This window comes from Mustela lutreola, chromosome 4 (genome assembly GCF_030435805.1).
Source record: "Mustela lutreola isolate mMusLut2 chromosome 4, mMusLut2.pri, whole genome shotgun sequence".
Taxonomy (NCBI): domain Eukaryota; kingdom Metazoa; phylum Chordata; class Mammalia; order Carnivora; family Mustelidae; genus Mustela; species Mustela lutreola.
The window spans coordinates 105,658,181-105,675,426 of NC_081293.1; the positions used below are offsets into that span (position 1 = coordinate 105,658,181).

At 41.8% G+C, this 17,246-nt stretch overlaps 1 protein-coding gene and 1 pseudogene across 1 annotated transcript in view; both read right to left on the reverse strand.

Annotated features, from left to right (window-relative positions):
* SPMIP7 (sperm microtubule inner protein 7) overlaps window positions 1-17,246 on the reverse strand; it is a 61,039-nt gene that overhangs the window by 16,399 nt on the left and 27,394 nt on the right. The window contains exons 3-6 of the mRNA XM_059172643.1: window positions 14,277-14,353; window positions 7,673-7,811; window positions 5,713-5,780; window positions 68-109 (exon numbers count right to left, since the gene is read on the reverse strand). Of these exons, the coding sequence (XP_059028626.1) occupies window positions 68-109; window positions 5,713-5,780; window positions 7,673-7,811; window positions 14,277-14,353 (326 nt within the window). The remainder of the gene's footprint in view (window positions 1-67; window positions 110-5,712; window positions 5,781-7,672; window positions 7,812-14,276; window positions 14,354-17,246) is intronic.
* On the reverse strand, window positions 15,922-16,884 carry LOC131830026 (2-hydroxyacyl-CoA lyase 1-like; annotated as a pseudogene).

Genomic DNA, 17,246 nt, shown 5'->3' on the forward strand with positions numbered 1-17,246 from the left:
TGAAGGCAGCTACAATTTAGATGTAAATCTAGTCATTTTTAAGACATTAAGAAACACTCTCACTTACGTATAAAGAGGAATGTATTTGCTTCTGGAACTTGGACTCACGCTTAGAAAAAAGAGAGAATATGGACAATGGACATTAACTTCATAAGCATCAAATTATTACAGTGTTTCTCTTATTATTAAAAGAAAAGCAAAGTCTTCAGACATACCTCATGGGAATTAACCTCTTAATGTTTGTAACTAGAAACAGAGGTGATTTAAAGATGGAGTTTTAAGTGAAAAATTAAAAAGCAGAACAAATGGACTCCAAGTCTTGAGGACTTCTGGCTTGCTCCCTGTGGCCCTATTTTAAAGCCTCTCCTCTTGGCTTTCTCCTTTGCTGTAGGCTTCCTTCGAAACTAAATGGGTAATATTTGACAAAGCTGAGCCCCCAATTTTCTTCAACACAAGGAATTTTCATGTTGAGTGGCTCCTCCTGACCAGCCAGTCTAATTCTCCATGGTAGAGACGAAGCAGCCAGGGCACGAGGTTTGGTCATTCACATGAGATCACAATTACTTATGAAATCTCAAGGAGATCTGGGTTTGTTTTCTATTTTCCCTGCTCTAGCCCCAGAATCAGCCATTTCTCCAGGGGTCTCATAATTTCTTTTACCGAAAAATGGTGATTAAAAGCCAACATCTTAACATAATAAAAAAATTAATGAATTAAAAAAATTTTAAAATAAAGGTCAGCATCTGGGGGCGCCTGGGCGGCTCAGTTGGTTAAGGGTCTGCCTTGGGCTCAGGTCATAATTTCAGGATCCTGGGATCAAGCTATGAATCTGCTGAGTTCCTGCTCAGTGGGGAGCCTGCTTATTCCTCTGCCCATCTCTTCTCTCTCTCTTTTTCATAAATAAATAAAGTTTTTTTTTTTTTAAATAAAAGCCAACATCTGGGGGCTAGATATGCTTATGGCTGCTGGGGTAGAGGTCCCTGCTCCTGGGTCCGCTGAGTGGACAGAGCTAGGGACGGAAGTCAGTGTAGGAAGTGTGTAGACCCATATACTGATGTGTATTTCTGTATCTACTGTTTGTAAATAAATTACAGCAAACCTGAGTTCATAGGATCCTTCCTGATCAAATCCAACAGCACAGTTCATTCATAGCCTTTCTTCCTTACTTATTTGTATTCTTCCTGACAGCATGAAACCTGCTTCCTGTTACTGACTAAACGCGTCATTTGTTCAAACCCATACATGTAAGAAGTGTTAGAATCGCCACCCATTTCCCAGGGAGACACAGGCTCTATCCAGAGCACAGTGTTTAGATACGGTTCTTTTCGTCTTTGGCCTGACATTATTCGGTCCAACTACTGTTTCCAGACTTATTAAAACCCAAACTTATCTAGGACCACCCACTTAATGTAGTTATGTCATTTATTTGTAACGTAGAATCTTTTGTCAACATGTGTACTCCGTTCTGGACCCCGCCGACATCCAGCAGGTTTGGCTGTCCGTGTGGATTTGTGCATATATGTATATATTTATTTCACTTCCCATTCACTAAAGTTTGTTCTTTAGAGAGCATGAGCAGGGGGAGGAGCAAGGGCAGAAGAAGAAGCCGACTCCTCGCTAAGAGAGCCGGATGCGGGACTTGATCCCAGCCCAAAAGCATAATGCTTAACCACCTGAGGTCCCCCGGCGTGCGGTGAAGTAAGTCCTTTTTAATGACTAGCTCTATGGGCTTCACAAGTACAGAGTCAAGTCAGCCGTCCAGAGCTGTTCGCTACCCTAAATGTTTCCTTTAGAAGCTCTCTGTAATCCTCCTTTCCAGCTCCCACTGCCATTGCTCTAGTCTCATCCCAATAGTTTTGCCTTTTCTAAATGTCCTATAAATGGACCCATACAACACGTGGCCTTTTGGGTCTGGCTGCTTTCCCTGAGCAAAGCGCACTCCACACACGCTGTCGTGGGTTGCATTTAGTTTTGTCATTGCTGAGTGGTACGCCATTGCACAGGTGCATCTAGTATGTTTATCCAGTGCATGCCTGCCCACTGGCCTGTTGAAAGAGATCTGGGTGGCTTCTAGGTTTGAGCATTACGAGTTGAGCCTCATAGATGTTCCAATATGGTTTTACCGTGGATTCCTGGGAGCAACATTTGCACAGAGGAAGGCTCCAGGGTGAGCGCCACTCTCAGGAGTCTGGACACGTGGCGATACTGACTAACACATACAGCTTTTCATTCATCAGATGATTTCCTATTTAAAAAATGCAGTGAGGGCACCTGGGTGGTTCAGTCGGTTAAGCATCTGACTCTTGGTTGTAGCTCAGGTCCTGATCTCAGGGTCATAAGATCGATCCCCACCTCAGGCTCTGTGCTCTCTTCTTCTCCTTCTGCACCCCCCCCAAAATCTAAAATTTAAAATTAAAAAAAAAATTAAAAATTTTAAAGGGAATGAAGTCACATAAATGGGACAAATTTTATCCTCTGGGTGGATTATTTGTTATTTCACCACATGCTATATAAATAAAAACATTCTAATAAAGTGTTTTTATTAGTACTCACATAATATTAGGGTTGGCACTGATGATTTGCATGTTTGTTCTTTTAAGAGATATTTGAATGTGACTACCAACAGTTTCAAAAAATTTAAAAATTTTAAAGGGAATGAAGTCACATAAACGGGACAAATTTTATCCTCTGGGTGGATGATTTGCTATTTCACCACATGCTATATAAATAAAAACATTCTAATAAAGTGTTTTCATTAGTACTCACATAATATAAGAGTTGGCACTGATGATTTGCGTCTTTGTTCTTTGAAAAGATATTTGAATGTGACCAGCAACAGTTTCAGCTTGCTGTGAGTCTTTTATATTTTGTGCAAGTCTTAATCTTTTAAGAATTATTAAATTCTCATCTCAGTTTATACATTGGAATCTCTTTTTTATATTAGGAGGTATTACACATTTGGGAAAACATTTTGAGTAATCTTTATCAAAAAGTTTACACTCTATTTTTAGAATACGGCTTGAGAAAAACTAACTCGGTTGACAAGACAACATTCTTCTCAGTGTTTTCACCATTTGCAATACTAGACTCAGCAGTTAAATGTGGTGATGATTTTGCCTATTTTCACTTGATTATTCTTTTTTCTTTTAATGATATAAAAATTCATTTCTAAAGGACAATATATACAATTTTATTGCTGTCATACAGAGATTTGAAAAAATGTTGTCTTTGACATTATTTTTCCATAACTGAAACTTATCAAGAGCTCTCATCCATTTTGTTGACTACAGGTAAAAATCTCCTGGACTTAGCAATTAATTGGGGATTAGGTAAATATAAAATTAAATATACAAGATGAACCTTCCCATTGAGGTGACGATTGACTCTCTAGGACACGTGTTTTTCTTAAGCATTATCTGTCTGTCTCACACAATTCTTTATAAACATCTGTAGTATGTTTTGCAAAGTACAGAGATCTGCTTAGACTTCTGTATGACTCATATTTTCTATTCTATTTAATTCTACAAAATGGTGATTGTGACTCACCACCAGTGTTGCCACCAACAGGCTACACTTCACTCATTAACTACTTCGTGGAGTATACTCATTAACCTGTACTAGCGTGATTATTCAGTCATCTGGAGAAATGGATCTCTCATTCACACTCTAAACCTGAGTTGATTTCCTGTGGTTTCAAGAGATAACTGTGAAAAGCGAAGTGTTTTTTAGAAAAAAAGTAAAGAAGAATAATATATTACTTCAGGTAGCGAAAGATCTATTTAAAAGCCTATAAAAATAATAAGACATGGAAGAAAATATTGATGATTTCAGTTATATTAAAATTCATAACTTCAGTTCAGCAAAGAACAGTATAAAACAGAAAAGTCAAAGACTAAAGGAGATATTTTGATGCATGTTACCAATAAACAATTTTTTTGCAGAATAGTAAACATAAAAATTTATGCAATTAATACATAAAAAAACAAGGAATCCAACTGCAAAGGGGATAAAATATGTGAACAGGTAAGTTACAAATGTAAACACCCAAGTAAGTCATAACCAACAAAAAAAAAAATGAGTATTGGCTATCAGGTAAATAGAAGTGGAAGTGATAATGAAATACGATTTCATGCTCATAAGAGTAGAGTTTTTTTTTTTAAATGCTGGCCATGATGTGCAGTCATGGGAACTCAAGCATTGCTCATGGTTTACCCCATGGATACAATTCATCTGGATAAGAATGTTTTGGTATCTAGAATATAAAGAAGTGCATCCTCCTGAGGCAGCCATTGTAGGCATAAGTATGTACATAAAATCTAGAAATATTTTTGAGCTTGGTACATGAATAAATGAGGACACTGTTTCCAACTGCAATAAAATCATAAAAGGAATTATATTACAAGAAAGATAAATAAATTGTGGTATATCCATACAACACAAGCCTGTCCAGCAAGGAAGGTCAGCACCTAGAGACCTATGTGCCAACTTGTATGCATCTCACAAACGCAGCGTTGAACAAAAACATTCAATACACACACACACACACACACACACATATATATACACATACATACATACACACACACACAAACACACACATATACATGCCACTATATTGAGTTTATAACCATGGAACACAATGCCATATCTTGGTTAAAAAGAATGCATATGTTTTAAAGTCTTACAGCAATGTATGAAAAATGAAAAGTCAAATTCAGAATATTAGTGATCCCTAAGGAAGCACAGAGAGACTCACCATCATGTTGGTAATGTTCTATTTCTAAAACTGGGAAGTGAATACACAGATTGCATCATATTCTTATTTGCATGTTTCGTACATATTAAATATTCAAAAATAAATTTAAAACATAAAAACAAAGGATAACCCGGATTGTGGATTGTAGTGAGAACAAAAAATAGGGAGAAATAGTGATATTTTCAACGACGGAAACAAGAGATCTTTTACAACTAAATGCACAAAATGACTTTTATGGAAGGATTAATAAATAATAAAACCACAGTTTCTAGCATAAAATAAAACACAAAATAACTATCTGATGCAAAAGTTGATAAAAAAAGTTATAATCCCTTGGAGTCCATGGATTTCAGACTATAATTCTTCATATCAGCGTATTCATAAGGCATTCCTTATTTTTAAATGATTTTAAATTCTTGGTTTTCTTTTCTTTTCTTTTCTTTTTAAGAGAGAGAGACAGAGACAGACAGTGTGTGGTGGGGGTAGGAGCAGAAGGAGAGAGAGAGATTCTTAAGCAGGCTCCACACTCCACAGGAGCCTGACACAGGGATCAATATCAGAACACTGAGATCAAGACCTGAGCCAAAATCAAGAGTCTGGTACATAACCCACTGAGCCACCCAAATGCCCCATTCATAGTCTAAATTGTAAGGAAGGTTAAGAGAAAATAAGAGAAAGCAGGCAACACTGAGCAAGTGAATGGGATTGGGTTCTCTTTCCCATCACAGGGATGGACCAGAGGATTGGTCCATCCCAGGACTTTGGGTTCAGGCATAATTTAATGCCAAAGAATATGTTTCAAAATGGCCAATTTTCCAAAGATGGAAAAATATTTTAAGTAGCCGAGAGATCCTCACCCCCTCTTATAAGCCATGGATGGGAGCACCAGACATATCAATGAGAGAACTGTGATAGGGAAACATCTACTGATGAGCACACAAAAGGAAAAAACTTACAAAGTAATGGGCTTGACCGGTGTCGAGAAGGATCTTGTTTGAAATCTGTCCCAGAGTCCACCAACCACCTAAAATCAGCAGCAAAATGAATGACATATTTAATGCGTAAGTCACTGTCATGTCTTGTCTAGAAGCCACAGGGCTGCTAACTGTCCCTACAGCATCACAGGCAAGCTCCAGGCTCCCAGCAGAAAGCACTCCCCAAGCCTGCTTTGCAACTCAGGGATTTGCCCCAGAGCCCCTCCTGGTCTCTACTCTGCTCTCAGACCCTTAGTTTTGTTTTTGCAGGGCTGGAGTCTGTCTCATCACCCACCTCGTTTGGATTGAAGGTATGATTTTGATTTTCATCCCAAAGCCTATACTCACTGCTTTTCGGTCCACCCTCGGCGGCCCCAGGCTGGTCTTCCTTTTCCTGCTCTGCCTATACCCTGAGCTTTGAACCTCATCTTGCTGGGAAGGACTTTGGGTTCTGGTGTAACTAAATGCCAAAGAATATGTTCAAAAGTGACCAATTTGCAAAACATGTAAAACTATTTTTAAGTAGTTGAGAGATCCTTAAAAACAGCTGTAATAATCCAGACACGTTTTCTGTCCTCCGACTGAGTTTAATTTCGATGCGCACATCCTGTGCCAAGACTTTATCTTGGAGCCGCATTTCCCCCTCTGTTGCTGCCATTTTGCTCTGTAAAAGCTGACAAAGTTTTTCAAAATCTTGTGGGCTTCTTACCCTGTGGTTCCGAACCTCTTAGGAGTCCGTGTTTAGCACCATATTTATATATAATTATTTTCTTTACTGTTATGTGGTTTATGTAGGAAAGAGTGTTGTTATGAGAGGTGGTCCCGGGCTTGTCAGACTTCTAAGGGATGAGCAACAGAGCATAAGGGCAAGAGATTCAATGCAAGTTAAGAGTTGCTTTGCAAGCACAGAGTCAGGGTTGAGAGGGCAAACGTGAGGTCCGACATAAGACCCAAAGGATTCAGGGGACTTAGCCTGGGGGTGGGGGGACTGTGGTAGGGAGAGGAGCACTGTTTGGAGGGCGGGGCTGGGGGAGCAGGAGGAACCCAAAGTGGGGATCAGGCTGAGGAGGTCAAGTGCAAGTAACAGAACTGGGGACATGTCCTGTCAAAGCACAGGGATTTCACTTTCTCGAAAGTGATGGGTTTTAATCGGTGGAGGAATATGAAGTGATTCACACGTTAGGGAAAGTACCCTGGCTGTGGTGCGCATTCAGAAATTCATGTGCTAAATTCTCGATGTTTGGAAATGAAAAAAGAGGGTTGCCTGTGGGGGGCTCTGTTGGTTAATCATCCGACTCTTGATTTCAGCTCAGGTCATGATCTCAGGGTCAAGAGATCGAGCCCCATGTCGAGCACTGTCCTGAGCATAGAGCCTGCTTCTATCTCTCTCCCTCTGCCCCTCCCTGCCCTCTCTCTCAAAATAAAATAAAATGAAATAAAATATAAAATAAAAATGAAAACAGGCATCTCTGGAGACAACTATGCTTTGTTTTACTAGAAATAAAACCTCTCTGATTCATGGGTTTTCCCATTCTGTCTCAGAATGTAGAGGTTAGATTCAATTTCAAGAACTGTTCTCAACACAGGTTCTCTAACGGAATCATAACTATTTCTCCATCCCTCAGTCCTCCTTGGGCACTTTTAAAATAAACACGGTCATTGCAAATGACTTTTGAGACAGAGGCAGTCTTTAAATAAATGTTTGAAAAGCCCAATACAGGTAACATCAAAGTATCTGAGGCCATTGATGACTTTTTGTGATTACGGTGCTTTCAATTCCATAAATGTATGTATTTACTGTTCTTTCAATATTTCTTACAATAAAATGAGAGGTCAAGTTTTGGGCTTCAATTTAGAAATAAATGCGTTGTTGCAAAAACGCAACTTTATATATATGGGAAAAGGCATTAGGCACAAGGAATTGAGGTCCTTAATCGCTGACCTGGGTTATTGCTGGGGTCCCTTCATATCTCTTCAGTGTAAAACACTGTGAAATCAGGTCAGCAGCTTTTTCCACTGTTGTTTCCTCTGGATCGAGTTTTGGTGGTAGCATCTTGTCCCAAGGAACAACTTCATAGGCTCTGTGAAATTATGAAATAAGGATATTTTACGAAAAGTATGTATTCAAATGGTATGAGTGTTGTATACCGTGTGGCAGGTGGAATTCTAGGGCATCCCTGCGACTCCTGCCCTCTGGTGTACGTACCGTGTATAACCACCTTCCCTCCAGTGTGGGCTGAGCAAAGGAGTATGACAAGGTATCACAGCTGTGATACTCTGTATGCCAACTTTAAATGGCCAAAGGGTGGTGTCTATATAATTAAGGTCCCTAATCGGTTGAACTTGAGTTCATCAAAATGTGGATTCTCCTAAGGAGGTCTGACCCAAAGAGGTGAGCCCTAAAAAGAGACAAAGGCACAGTAGACACTTTGCAGCTGTCCTTCAAGAAACATCTCATGAGGGGCACCTCGGTGACTCAGTCGGTTAAATATCTGACTCTTGATTTCAGTTCAGGTCGTGATCCAGGGGACCTGGTGATGAAGTTTAAAATATAAGGGAGGATTGGTGGGGTGAGGTCCGGAGCTGATGACCAAAAAGGAATTCTTGAGATGTCTTTGGTGCAAAATGGTGGATTATTAAAGCACGGGGACAGGACCCGTGGGCAGGAAGAGCTGCTGCCCCAGGGTTGTGAGGAGTGAGTGGTCCATTGCTTGCTTGCAAGTTGGGAGGGGTTTAGGGATGATATAACACTCTAAGGAATTTTGGAAGCAAGGTTTCTAGTACCTTGAGGGGCTAGCTATGGTTGGGAAAAGATCATTTATTACTGTCTAATAAAACCTTAGTTATGAGACCCTTCAGATGTATATCGGTGGGCCTTGTGCTTGGGGATGATTGCCTACATGTATCTTGGAGGGTTTAGAGATAAAGGAAGTTTCCAAAGGAATTTTTTTTTTTTTATAATTTTTTTATTTTTTATAAACATATATTTTTATCCCAAAGGAATTTTTATATGTTAAAGTAGACTTACAGGATCCTGGCTGGGACGGGGGTGGAGGGCGGTCAGGCTCCCCTTTTCCCTTAGCAAAGTGTTAAAGTGGAGGCAGTTGAGTCCCTAGAGGGAGGTCACTCTGCCTGTTTCAAGGACTTGAAGTCAGTGGGCTCTGGATAGTAAGGATATTTAATAACTGTTCTTGTGTCTCTGTTTCCCACATCAGTGGGGTTGAGCCCCAGGGTGGGCTCCGAGCTCAGCGGGGAGTTTGCTTCTCCCTCTTGCTCTGACCCTCCCCCTGTTCCTGTTCTCTCTTTCAAACAAATAAGTAAAATCTTAAAAAGAAAGAAAGAAAGAGGGAGGAAGGAAGGAAGAAAGAAAAGGAAAGAAAAAGAAACACCTCCTGAGCCCAGCATCTGGAATGAACTGAATTCTGCCAAGAATCCGATCACTCCCAGAGCTCAAGGACCCAGCCCCAGGTGACATTCTGATTCCAGCCTGAGAAACGCTGAGTATTGACCCCAGGTGGGGCACACCTGGACTTCTGACTGTAGTCATGTGGCTTAAAGTTGGTAAAGTGTGGTCATCAGTCACATGGCAATGGAAAACCAATGCACTGAATTATATGTCTTATAGTAAGTTTGCACACAAAAATGGATTTGATTTTCGCAGCAAGGCAGAAAGACCATTCATTAACTTACAAATAAACAAACTCTAGCTTAGAAAATGAAATTTGTTTGCTTAAGGCACTCAACTACTGATGGTCCAAGTCAGGACGCAGAAGTGGATTCTCCGCCCCTGAAGAGTGAGTCCCATTCCCACTGCCCTACAGCAGGGACCCTGATTATCAAAGTCTGGAGCGTGGTACCCGGAGTCCAGCCATCTTGGATTTCAAGCTTTGAAAGTTCTGTTGTTTTGGACACACACACACATGACAGGTGCTGCTAAACAGACTCCAGTTTGATCCTGAAGGAAAACCGAAGAGCCCTTATTCCGGCGGCGGCATCACGACAGGATAGATGGATAGACAGCCAACCCTGGCACCCAGCATCCTGCCCGTACCCTCCCAGCCTTGCCGCAAATGCTGAATGCTCCACTCTACCCCGTCAGCCAGACTTCTCCTTCCAAACAACCCCACTCCTCTCAGCTGGCAAACACATAATTACCAGTGATCCCAGTCCCTCAACAAATACCTATTCAGCGATCCCTATATTTCTAGCACTATGCTTGGGATAAAAGCCTGGATAAGAAACCATATAAAAGTCATATTTACTGCATAGGAATGATGTGAGGGTTTATTAAGTTAATATTTGTGAACCTAAGTAGCACAGTGATGGTCCCACAATGTGGCAGCTCACTCACTCTGAAATTACTGTGTCCTAAAGAAAAACTAACTCTTATAAGATATTTTTAATTGTAGCAAAACCTTAAATGGTGCATTTTTCTTTCTTTCTCTTTTTAAATATTTTATTTATTTATTTATTTGTCACAGAGAGAGAGAACAAGCAGGGGGAGTAGCAGGCAGAGGGAGAAGCAGGCTCCCCCACTGAGCAAAGAGCCAGATGTCAGACTCTATCACAGGACCTGAGCCAAAGGCTTAACTGACTCAGCCACCAAGGGGCCCCTAAAATGGTGCAATTTTCAGACATAATACCTGAATGGTAGTGTCATAAGAAATTCACCTGAATTGAGTTAAATCTTACAAGACGCATCTCTGTTTGAGCTTCTGACGCATTTCACGAATATTTTATGGAATTTTCCATACAGGTTACCCAAGTCCCTGCCCCCCCCGCCAAGGAAACTTTTATATGATGTTTTAAAGATTTTATTTATTTATCAGAGAGAGAGAGGGGGAGAGAGCGAGCACAGGCACACAGAATGGCAGGCAGAGGCAGAGGGAGAAACAGGCTCCCTGCTGAGCAAGGAGCCTGATGTGGGACTCGATCCCAGGGCGCTGGGATCATGACCTGAGCCGAAGGCAGCTGCTTAACCAACTGAGCCACCCAGGCGTCCCTATATGATGTTTTAAATGAGACTATCAAATAGCATGATTTCATACTCTGTTGTGTCAAAAATCCCTATATTCTGAGCAAAGCATCACAACTTAACCAATTCAGTAACTATTTCTAAAATGACCCCTGAATTTTTTTCTGAGAGACACCAAGATAAGAATACGATAGGGAGGGCGCCTGGGTGGCTCAGTGGGTTGAGCCGCTGCCTTCGACTCAGGTCATGATCTCAGGGTCCTGAGATCGAGGCCCACGTCGGGCTCTCTGCTCAGTGGGGAGCCTGCTTCCCTCCCTCTCTCTCTCTCTCTGCCTGCCTTTCTGCCTACTTGTGATCTCTCTCTGTCAAATAAATAAATAAAATCTTAAAAAAAAAAAAAAAAAGAATATGATAGGGAATGAAATCAAAAGCTGGAGAGGAAATGAGAAGCCATTTTGTTAAAATCCTTCATTTTTAAGATGAGAAGGGTGAGATGGGGAGCATCTCACTACCAGCCCCCAGATGGTGTGTGGATGCTTTCTCTGGAGCTCTTTGCTCAGCTTGCTCTAAGGTTCTGACAGCTCCATGCCCTGTATTTCTTCCTGTCCTTTTGTTTTTGTTTTTGTTTTTAATGTAAATGAAGTTTATTTCTCTTTTTAAATACTGCTCAAAGCACTGCAGCTTGGTAAATAGTGTAAATTTGTATAGTCTTTTGTTTTTCAAGAATGCTAAAAAGCTGCAGCCTGTTCTAACGGGATAAATATTTTCACCCCATCACTTGGAGTTAACGAAGGCTCCCACATAAGCGACACTCTTCCTAAGGAAAACAAGAAGCTGTTGCCAACACACCAACCAAGAGAACTGTGTAAAATGATTGTCGCTATACTTCTGCTGTTGTTTTACCATGGGGAGCTAAGGCATACGATTTGGGTACAAACTTGACATCCAGACTTGTAATGCCTGTGGTTTATGTGGATTGTTCCGTCCAAGGGACATGAACTTCAGACAGCAGGGCACCATAACCCTAATAATGCATTTTGTTGACTAGTTCTCTTTTCTTCCGAATTATGGGGTAGAATGAAAATAATCCCTCATTAAAAATTGACAGTTTACAGAAAAAAGCTGTATGATTTTTGCCTTAGAATCTCCAAGTATATGTTGAAATGGAATTTCCTTCTCCCTTCATCTCAGCCACAAAATGGGCAAGAAGTACAGTTCCTTAAAATGCCTTAATTTTCAAGGCACCTGGTGACTCAGTCCATTAAGCACGTGCCTTCAGCGGAGGTCATGATCTCAGAGTCCTGAGGTGGAGCTCCTGTGTTGGGATCCCTGCTCAGTGGGGAGTCTGCGTCTCCCTCTCCCTCTGCCCCTCCCACCACTCCTGCTCTCTCGCTCTCTCAAATAAATAAAATCTTTTCAAAAGTGCCTAATTTTCAACTTCCTGCAAACTAAGTACAGATGATCGAACCCAAAGCTTACAGAATGGCAGGATATTTCACAGAACATTTCTTATACACAAAACAACATAAGAGAAAGGGCTAGTAAGTGACATTTTCATTCACGAATTGGCATTATTTGGGTCAACAAGTTTCCAGATGTTGATTTCTCCTGCTAAGGAGACTTGCAGAGAGAGAGAGAGAGTGAGAGAGAGAGAGAGAAAGCACAACTTCTGATTGTAATCACACATGTCACATATTCTTTATATTTTTATAAACCTTCTGGGAAAATACCTATTCATAAGTGAATTTCATGAACTCTGTTTGTGATGGGTGTGCCATCGGTGTGAAAGGAAACCGTGAAGCCCAAATGTGAGGCACGTCTGCTGGGTTCAGCCCCCGGGGAGGGAAGGATTTTGGGGGGAATCAAGGGCTTTGTGGTGCCTACACACATTGTCTGTCCCTTGTGCTCACGGCAGCCACCCCCCTGCCCCCACTTCTCCACTCTGTGTTGCTCTGCTGACTTCAGAGTTCACTGGACAGCTGCAATCATCTCTTCTCGGGGCTCACCGTTCTTGACCCTTTGCACAGTTTCACTCCCTCCTCCCTGAACACCCTTAACATGCGTGCCAATTCACACGTGTTGCTACGCCATGACCCCTCCCCTTATTCCTCTGGCTCGGACTGCTCTTCCCAACCCCAGACCCATACACCCTGCTACCTGCTTGACATAGTCACTTGGATGTCTGATGAACATCTTTATATTTGTATTCAGCAGGTTGAAAATGGACTTCAGACGTTTCCCTCCAAACCCATTCCCCTGCTGTCACTGTGTCAAAGGAATGGCAACCTCAGGCCATCCGGCTTTTAGTTCAAACCCTTGGATTGTTCTTGACTCTTATTCCCTTGACACTCATTACCTCCAACCTAGAAGTTGTGTTGACTCTACTTTCAAAATATATCCAGAAGCCAACTGTGGCCGATAGTTTCCCGCCAACCTCCAGCAAACTGTCCTTGCCTGACCTCTACAGATTCCCACGGTACCCTCCCAATTGGCCTCCCCTTTCTGCCCCATCTGGTTGGCTGGGAGCACAGAGGCCACCATGTTGCTTTCTGTAAGTCTGACCTTACTACTTCTCTGCTAAACCTTCACTTCCCTCAAGTGAAAAAGCCCTGGCGTTTACAGTTGCCTAAAGTGCCCCTGGACATCTGGTTCCAGGCAGTCTCTGCTTTTTCCCATCTTCTCTTCCTAATTCCCCTCCTGTACTCTGTTCTAGACACCCCAGCTCCTTGTTCATCCCCAACCCTATGCACACTGCTAACACAGGTCTTCCTCCTGACTCTGGATTCCCTCTGCCTGGAAAATGGTGACTCTAGAGTTCCGCAAGTCACTCCCATTTGTTTTCTGAGCTTCTCTCAAATCCCATCACGGGAGGAGCCCCCTCGCCCCCGACCTCCTCCATGAATGATGCCTCCCACCCTTACAGGGGGCACTCCGATGCTCTCTTTCCATTCCACCTCTTCTCTTTAATGCTTCCACAGACTCATCACCTTCTAAGATACGAGCTATTCACATGTTACGTTTGTGCTTATCGTCCATCTCCCTTTCGAATGACAGCACTTTGAGAACAGAGATCTTTGTCTGCCTTATTCCCAGATGAACTCCTAGCCCACGGCACAGACACGCAGCAAGGACTGAATATGGTTTTTGAGTAAATGAACTCCTTCAGGCTTTCTCTGCATTGGTTTTCTGCGATGCCATACTCCTATCTCCTCCTCTCTCTGACCATTTCCTTTGTGCTTTGGTCTTATTCTTCTAACAGACATAGATTTTCTTTAAGACCCTCCCTTGACCTCTTTATTTTAGCCATCAGTGTGAGTGAGTAAATATCTGCATTTGATGTTCTCTGAACAACTCACTGAAGCCCGGACACTGTGGACACAGAGAGGACCTGTCATGAAAGATGTCATAGAAATACTTTAAAAAAATTTTTTTTTTAGTTTTTACCATTTTTTAAAAGTTTTATTTATTTATGTGGAGGGGAAGGGGCAGAGGGAGAAAAGGGAGAAGGAGAGGGAGAGCCCCAAGCAGACTCCCCACTGAGTGCAGAGCTACACTTGGGAAAAATGCTTACTTTTGAGTCGAGGACTTGTAAAATGAGTCCTTTGAACTGTATTTTCTGTCTGGTTGTAAAAGCGGTTCCCGATCCTCCTAGAAGGGGCAAATAATGTGTTAAAGGAGATCAGATAGACACGGGAAGTGCTCACACTTTCTGTGCACATGGTTTCTTGTTCCTCTGTCCCTACTTTTCTCCTGTCCTAGCACCCTGTGGGTGGCCAGGTTTAATGCTCCCCTACTTTGCCCAATTGCTTTGGATATATACATTCCCTACATAACCTCCCAGGAATTAAGTTAAAATCGACAAATTGTGTATTCAAGTTAACGGAAAATCAATTCTTTAGGAGAAAGGTCTTGAATTTTAAATGTTAGCAAATGATGTTTTCAGCACCATGCAATTCAAACATCTTAAAATGTTTGTCTTGTCTTCTGAAGATAGGACATTAGGTCTACCATGTTTCCCGCTTCCTACCTTTCATCTCATTTAATTAAAATGACTTATTATTATAACCATTGCCATTACTATCTTTAAAGAGTGTCTGTTTAAATTTTCCACAATATTTTATCAGTGGTTCTTTGCCAGCTTTTCCTTCGTGTATTCTATTCATTTTTGTTTTTAACCCTGTATTCCTGGTTCCATTCTCTTTGGCTGAAGTTCTAGTTTTCAGTATTCTTTCAAAGACATGAACCTCTGCTACCTCAGTTGTTAACTCATCCTCACCCTTCAGTACTGTTCTGGATGGATTTAGAATTCTAGTTTAATGCTAATGTTTATGTCATAACCTAAGTCTATCTCATTGACCTCTGGCCTGTTGTCATTGCTTTGGAAGGACACTGATAAGGATGGTTGGCTCCACGTTCCCCCACTCCCATCCTCTGCTAATATTTAGGATATTTGTCTTGGGTTTCCTTCAAAGAAAATTTGTTTAGGAGAAGATCTTTTTTCATCTGGCTCATGATATGCTATGCTTCTTCAATCTGAGAATGTATAACTTTCAGCAATTTGGACAAGTCTCCATTTTTCTCTTTATTGTCAGTGGATTCAATTTATTTTCTTATGAAGCTCCCATAGACAAATACTAGACTTTCTCGCTCTGCCCGCCAAGTGTCCTAACATTAGCATCTGTTCATCCCTAACACCCATTCTCACCCTATGCACTTTCCAGCTTACCACACTTCCTTCTTCCTGTTTCTAGTCTCTGTTGAAACCTGGTTGTTACATATTTTTTTAATTTCACCAAGGCTACCTCTAGTGAAATCATTGTCATGGTTCTGTTAGCAGGATGAGTGATATATATATATATATATATATATATATATATATATATATAATTTAGAAGTGGTTTTTTTTTTAAAGATTTTATTTATTTATTTGACAGAGAGAAATTACAAGTACACTGAGAGGCAGGCAGAGAGAGAGAGAGAAGGAAGCAGGCTCCCTGCTGAGCAGAGAGCCCGATGCGGGACTCGATCCCAGGACCCTGAGATCATGACCTGAGCCAAAGGCAGCGGCTTAACCCAATGAGCCACCCAGGCGCCCCAGAAGTGGTTTTAATTTTTTTATTGGTGAATGATTTTGACATTTTCGTAATTTTGCTGTGGAAAATGAAGTCCTGCCTTATGAGAAAGAGAAAACTCCTCCAGACCACTCCCTGGCATCTTTACATATCAGAGTAGGTCAGCCAGGGAAAGTCCTGACCCTTCCACGTGGCTCCTGGTTCTTCATAATACTGGTAAGAGAGGGCTTAGTTGTGTGTCTGCCAAGCTCTGCCTCGGTGATTTGGGGATTTTTCTGGTTTTGTACAAGATACTTTTGCCTCCAACTGCAGTTGTAACCTGCTCCTGCTGTGGGTTTCGCAGGAGACAGAATGGCAGGAAGCGGGGCAGGCAGCTGTGGGGCACTGCATTAGCATCTCCAAATTTCAACATCCTGTTCCAAGTGTCTGCATTGAAACCTTGGTGAATTCCCTCATTGATCCTCACCAAAAGTACAACTGGCAAGTTGTAACATCAGACAGTTCCCACCTCCATGCTAGAAAACCCAAAGTCACCATCTCCTTCCACCCAGATGACCCACTGCCCTGGGTTTCTGTCTTCAGCCACAGTAGAGCTTGTACTGGCAAATCCCAACCCAACTTCCATTGTTCCAAAAGCACCAGCCTCAAGCCTGTGATGAGGAAGTTGGTTCTGAAGCACAGTGCGTCCGTCCCACAGCCATAGGATCTGCTCCTTCTCTTACCACAATACAGTCTCCAGGGAGTTGTTCTTGAACATGGTCTAAAGCCATGTAAAAATTCCTAGGCAGGGATTTGGGGGAAGCTGATTCCTGTGCTCTTCCGGCCCACTGGTGATGATCCCCAAGCTGGAGGAGGCGCTCTTCCATACTCGCACACCAGAGAAGAGAGGCAAGTTCCTTCCATCTTGAACTGCCATGATTCCTCTGATGCAGCTACCTTGCTCTACACCCGTCCGCTCCAAGTTTTCTACCACTTGTTCTCTGGAGGACACTGCCATGGTGTTTCATCAGATTCTCCAACAGGCTGCTCAAGGACCTCATTTAGGTCTCCTAGCAAAGTCACAGCAGGCCTTACATTATTCCCCAATTCTGCACAGGTATCAGTCATATGATCTCATTCATAGGTGGAATTCAAGAAAATTGAAGGCGGGGAGGGCGGAGAAAGAGAGAGAGACAAACCAAGACACTCTTAACCATAGTGAACACGCTGATGGTCACCAGTGGGATGAATTGTACTGAAGGATGTTTGAAAGGTAAAGACATATTTTCACTCCTGGGATAAACCTCACTTGATCATAACACATTGCCCTTCTTATAAATGACTGGTTTTGGTTTACTAACACTTTGCAATAATTTTTGTGTTTCTGTATGTGAAGAACGTAATTTCCTCTTTTTTTAAAAAGTTCTGTGTCTGGTTCAGGAATATTAGGTTAAGTTGGACTTCTAAAACTACTCAGAAAGTGTTCCTTC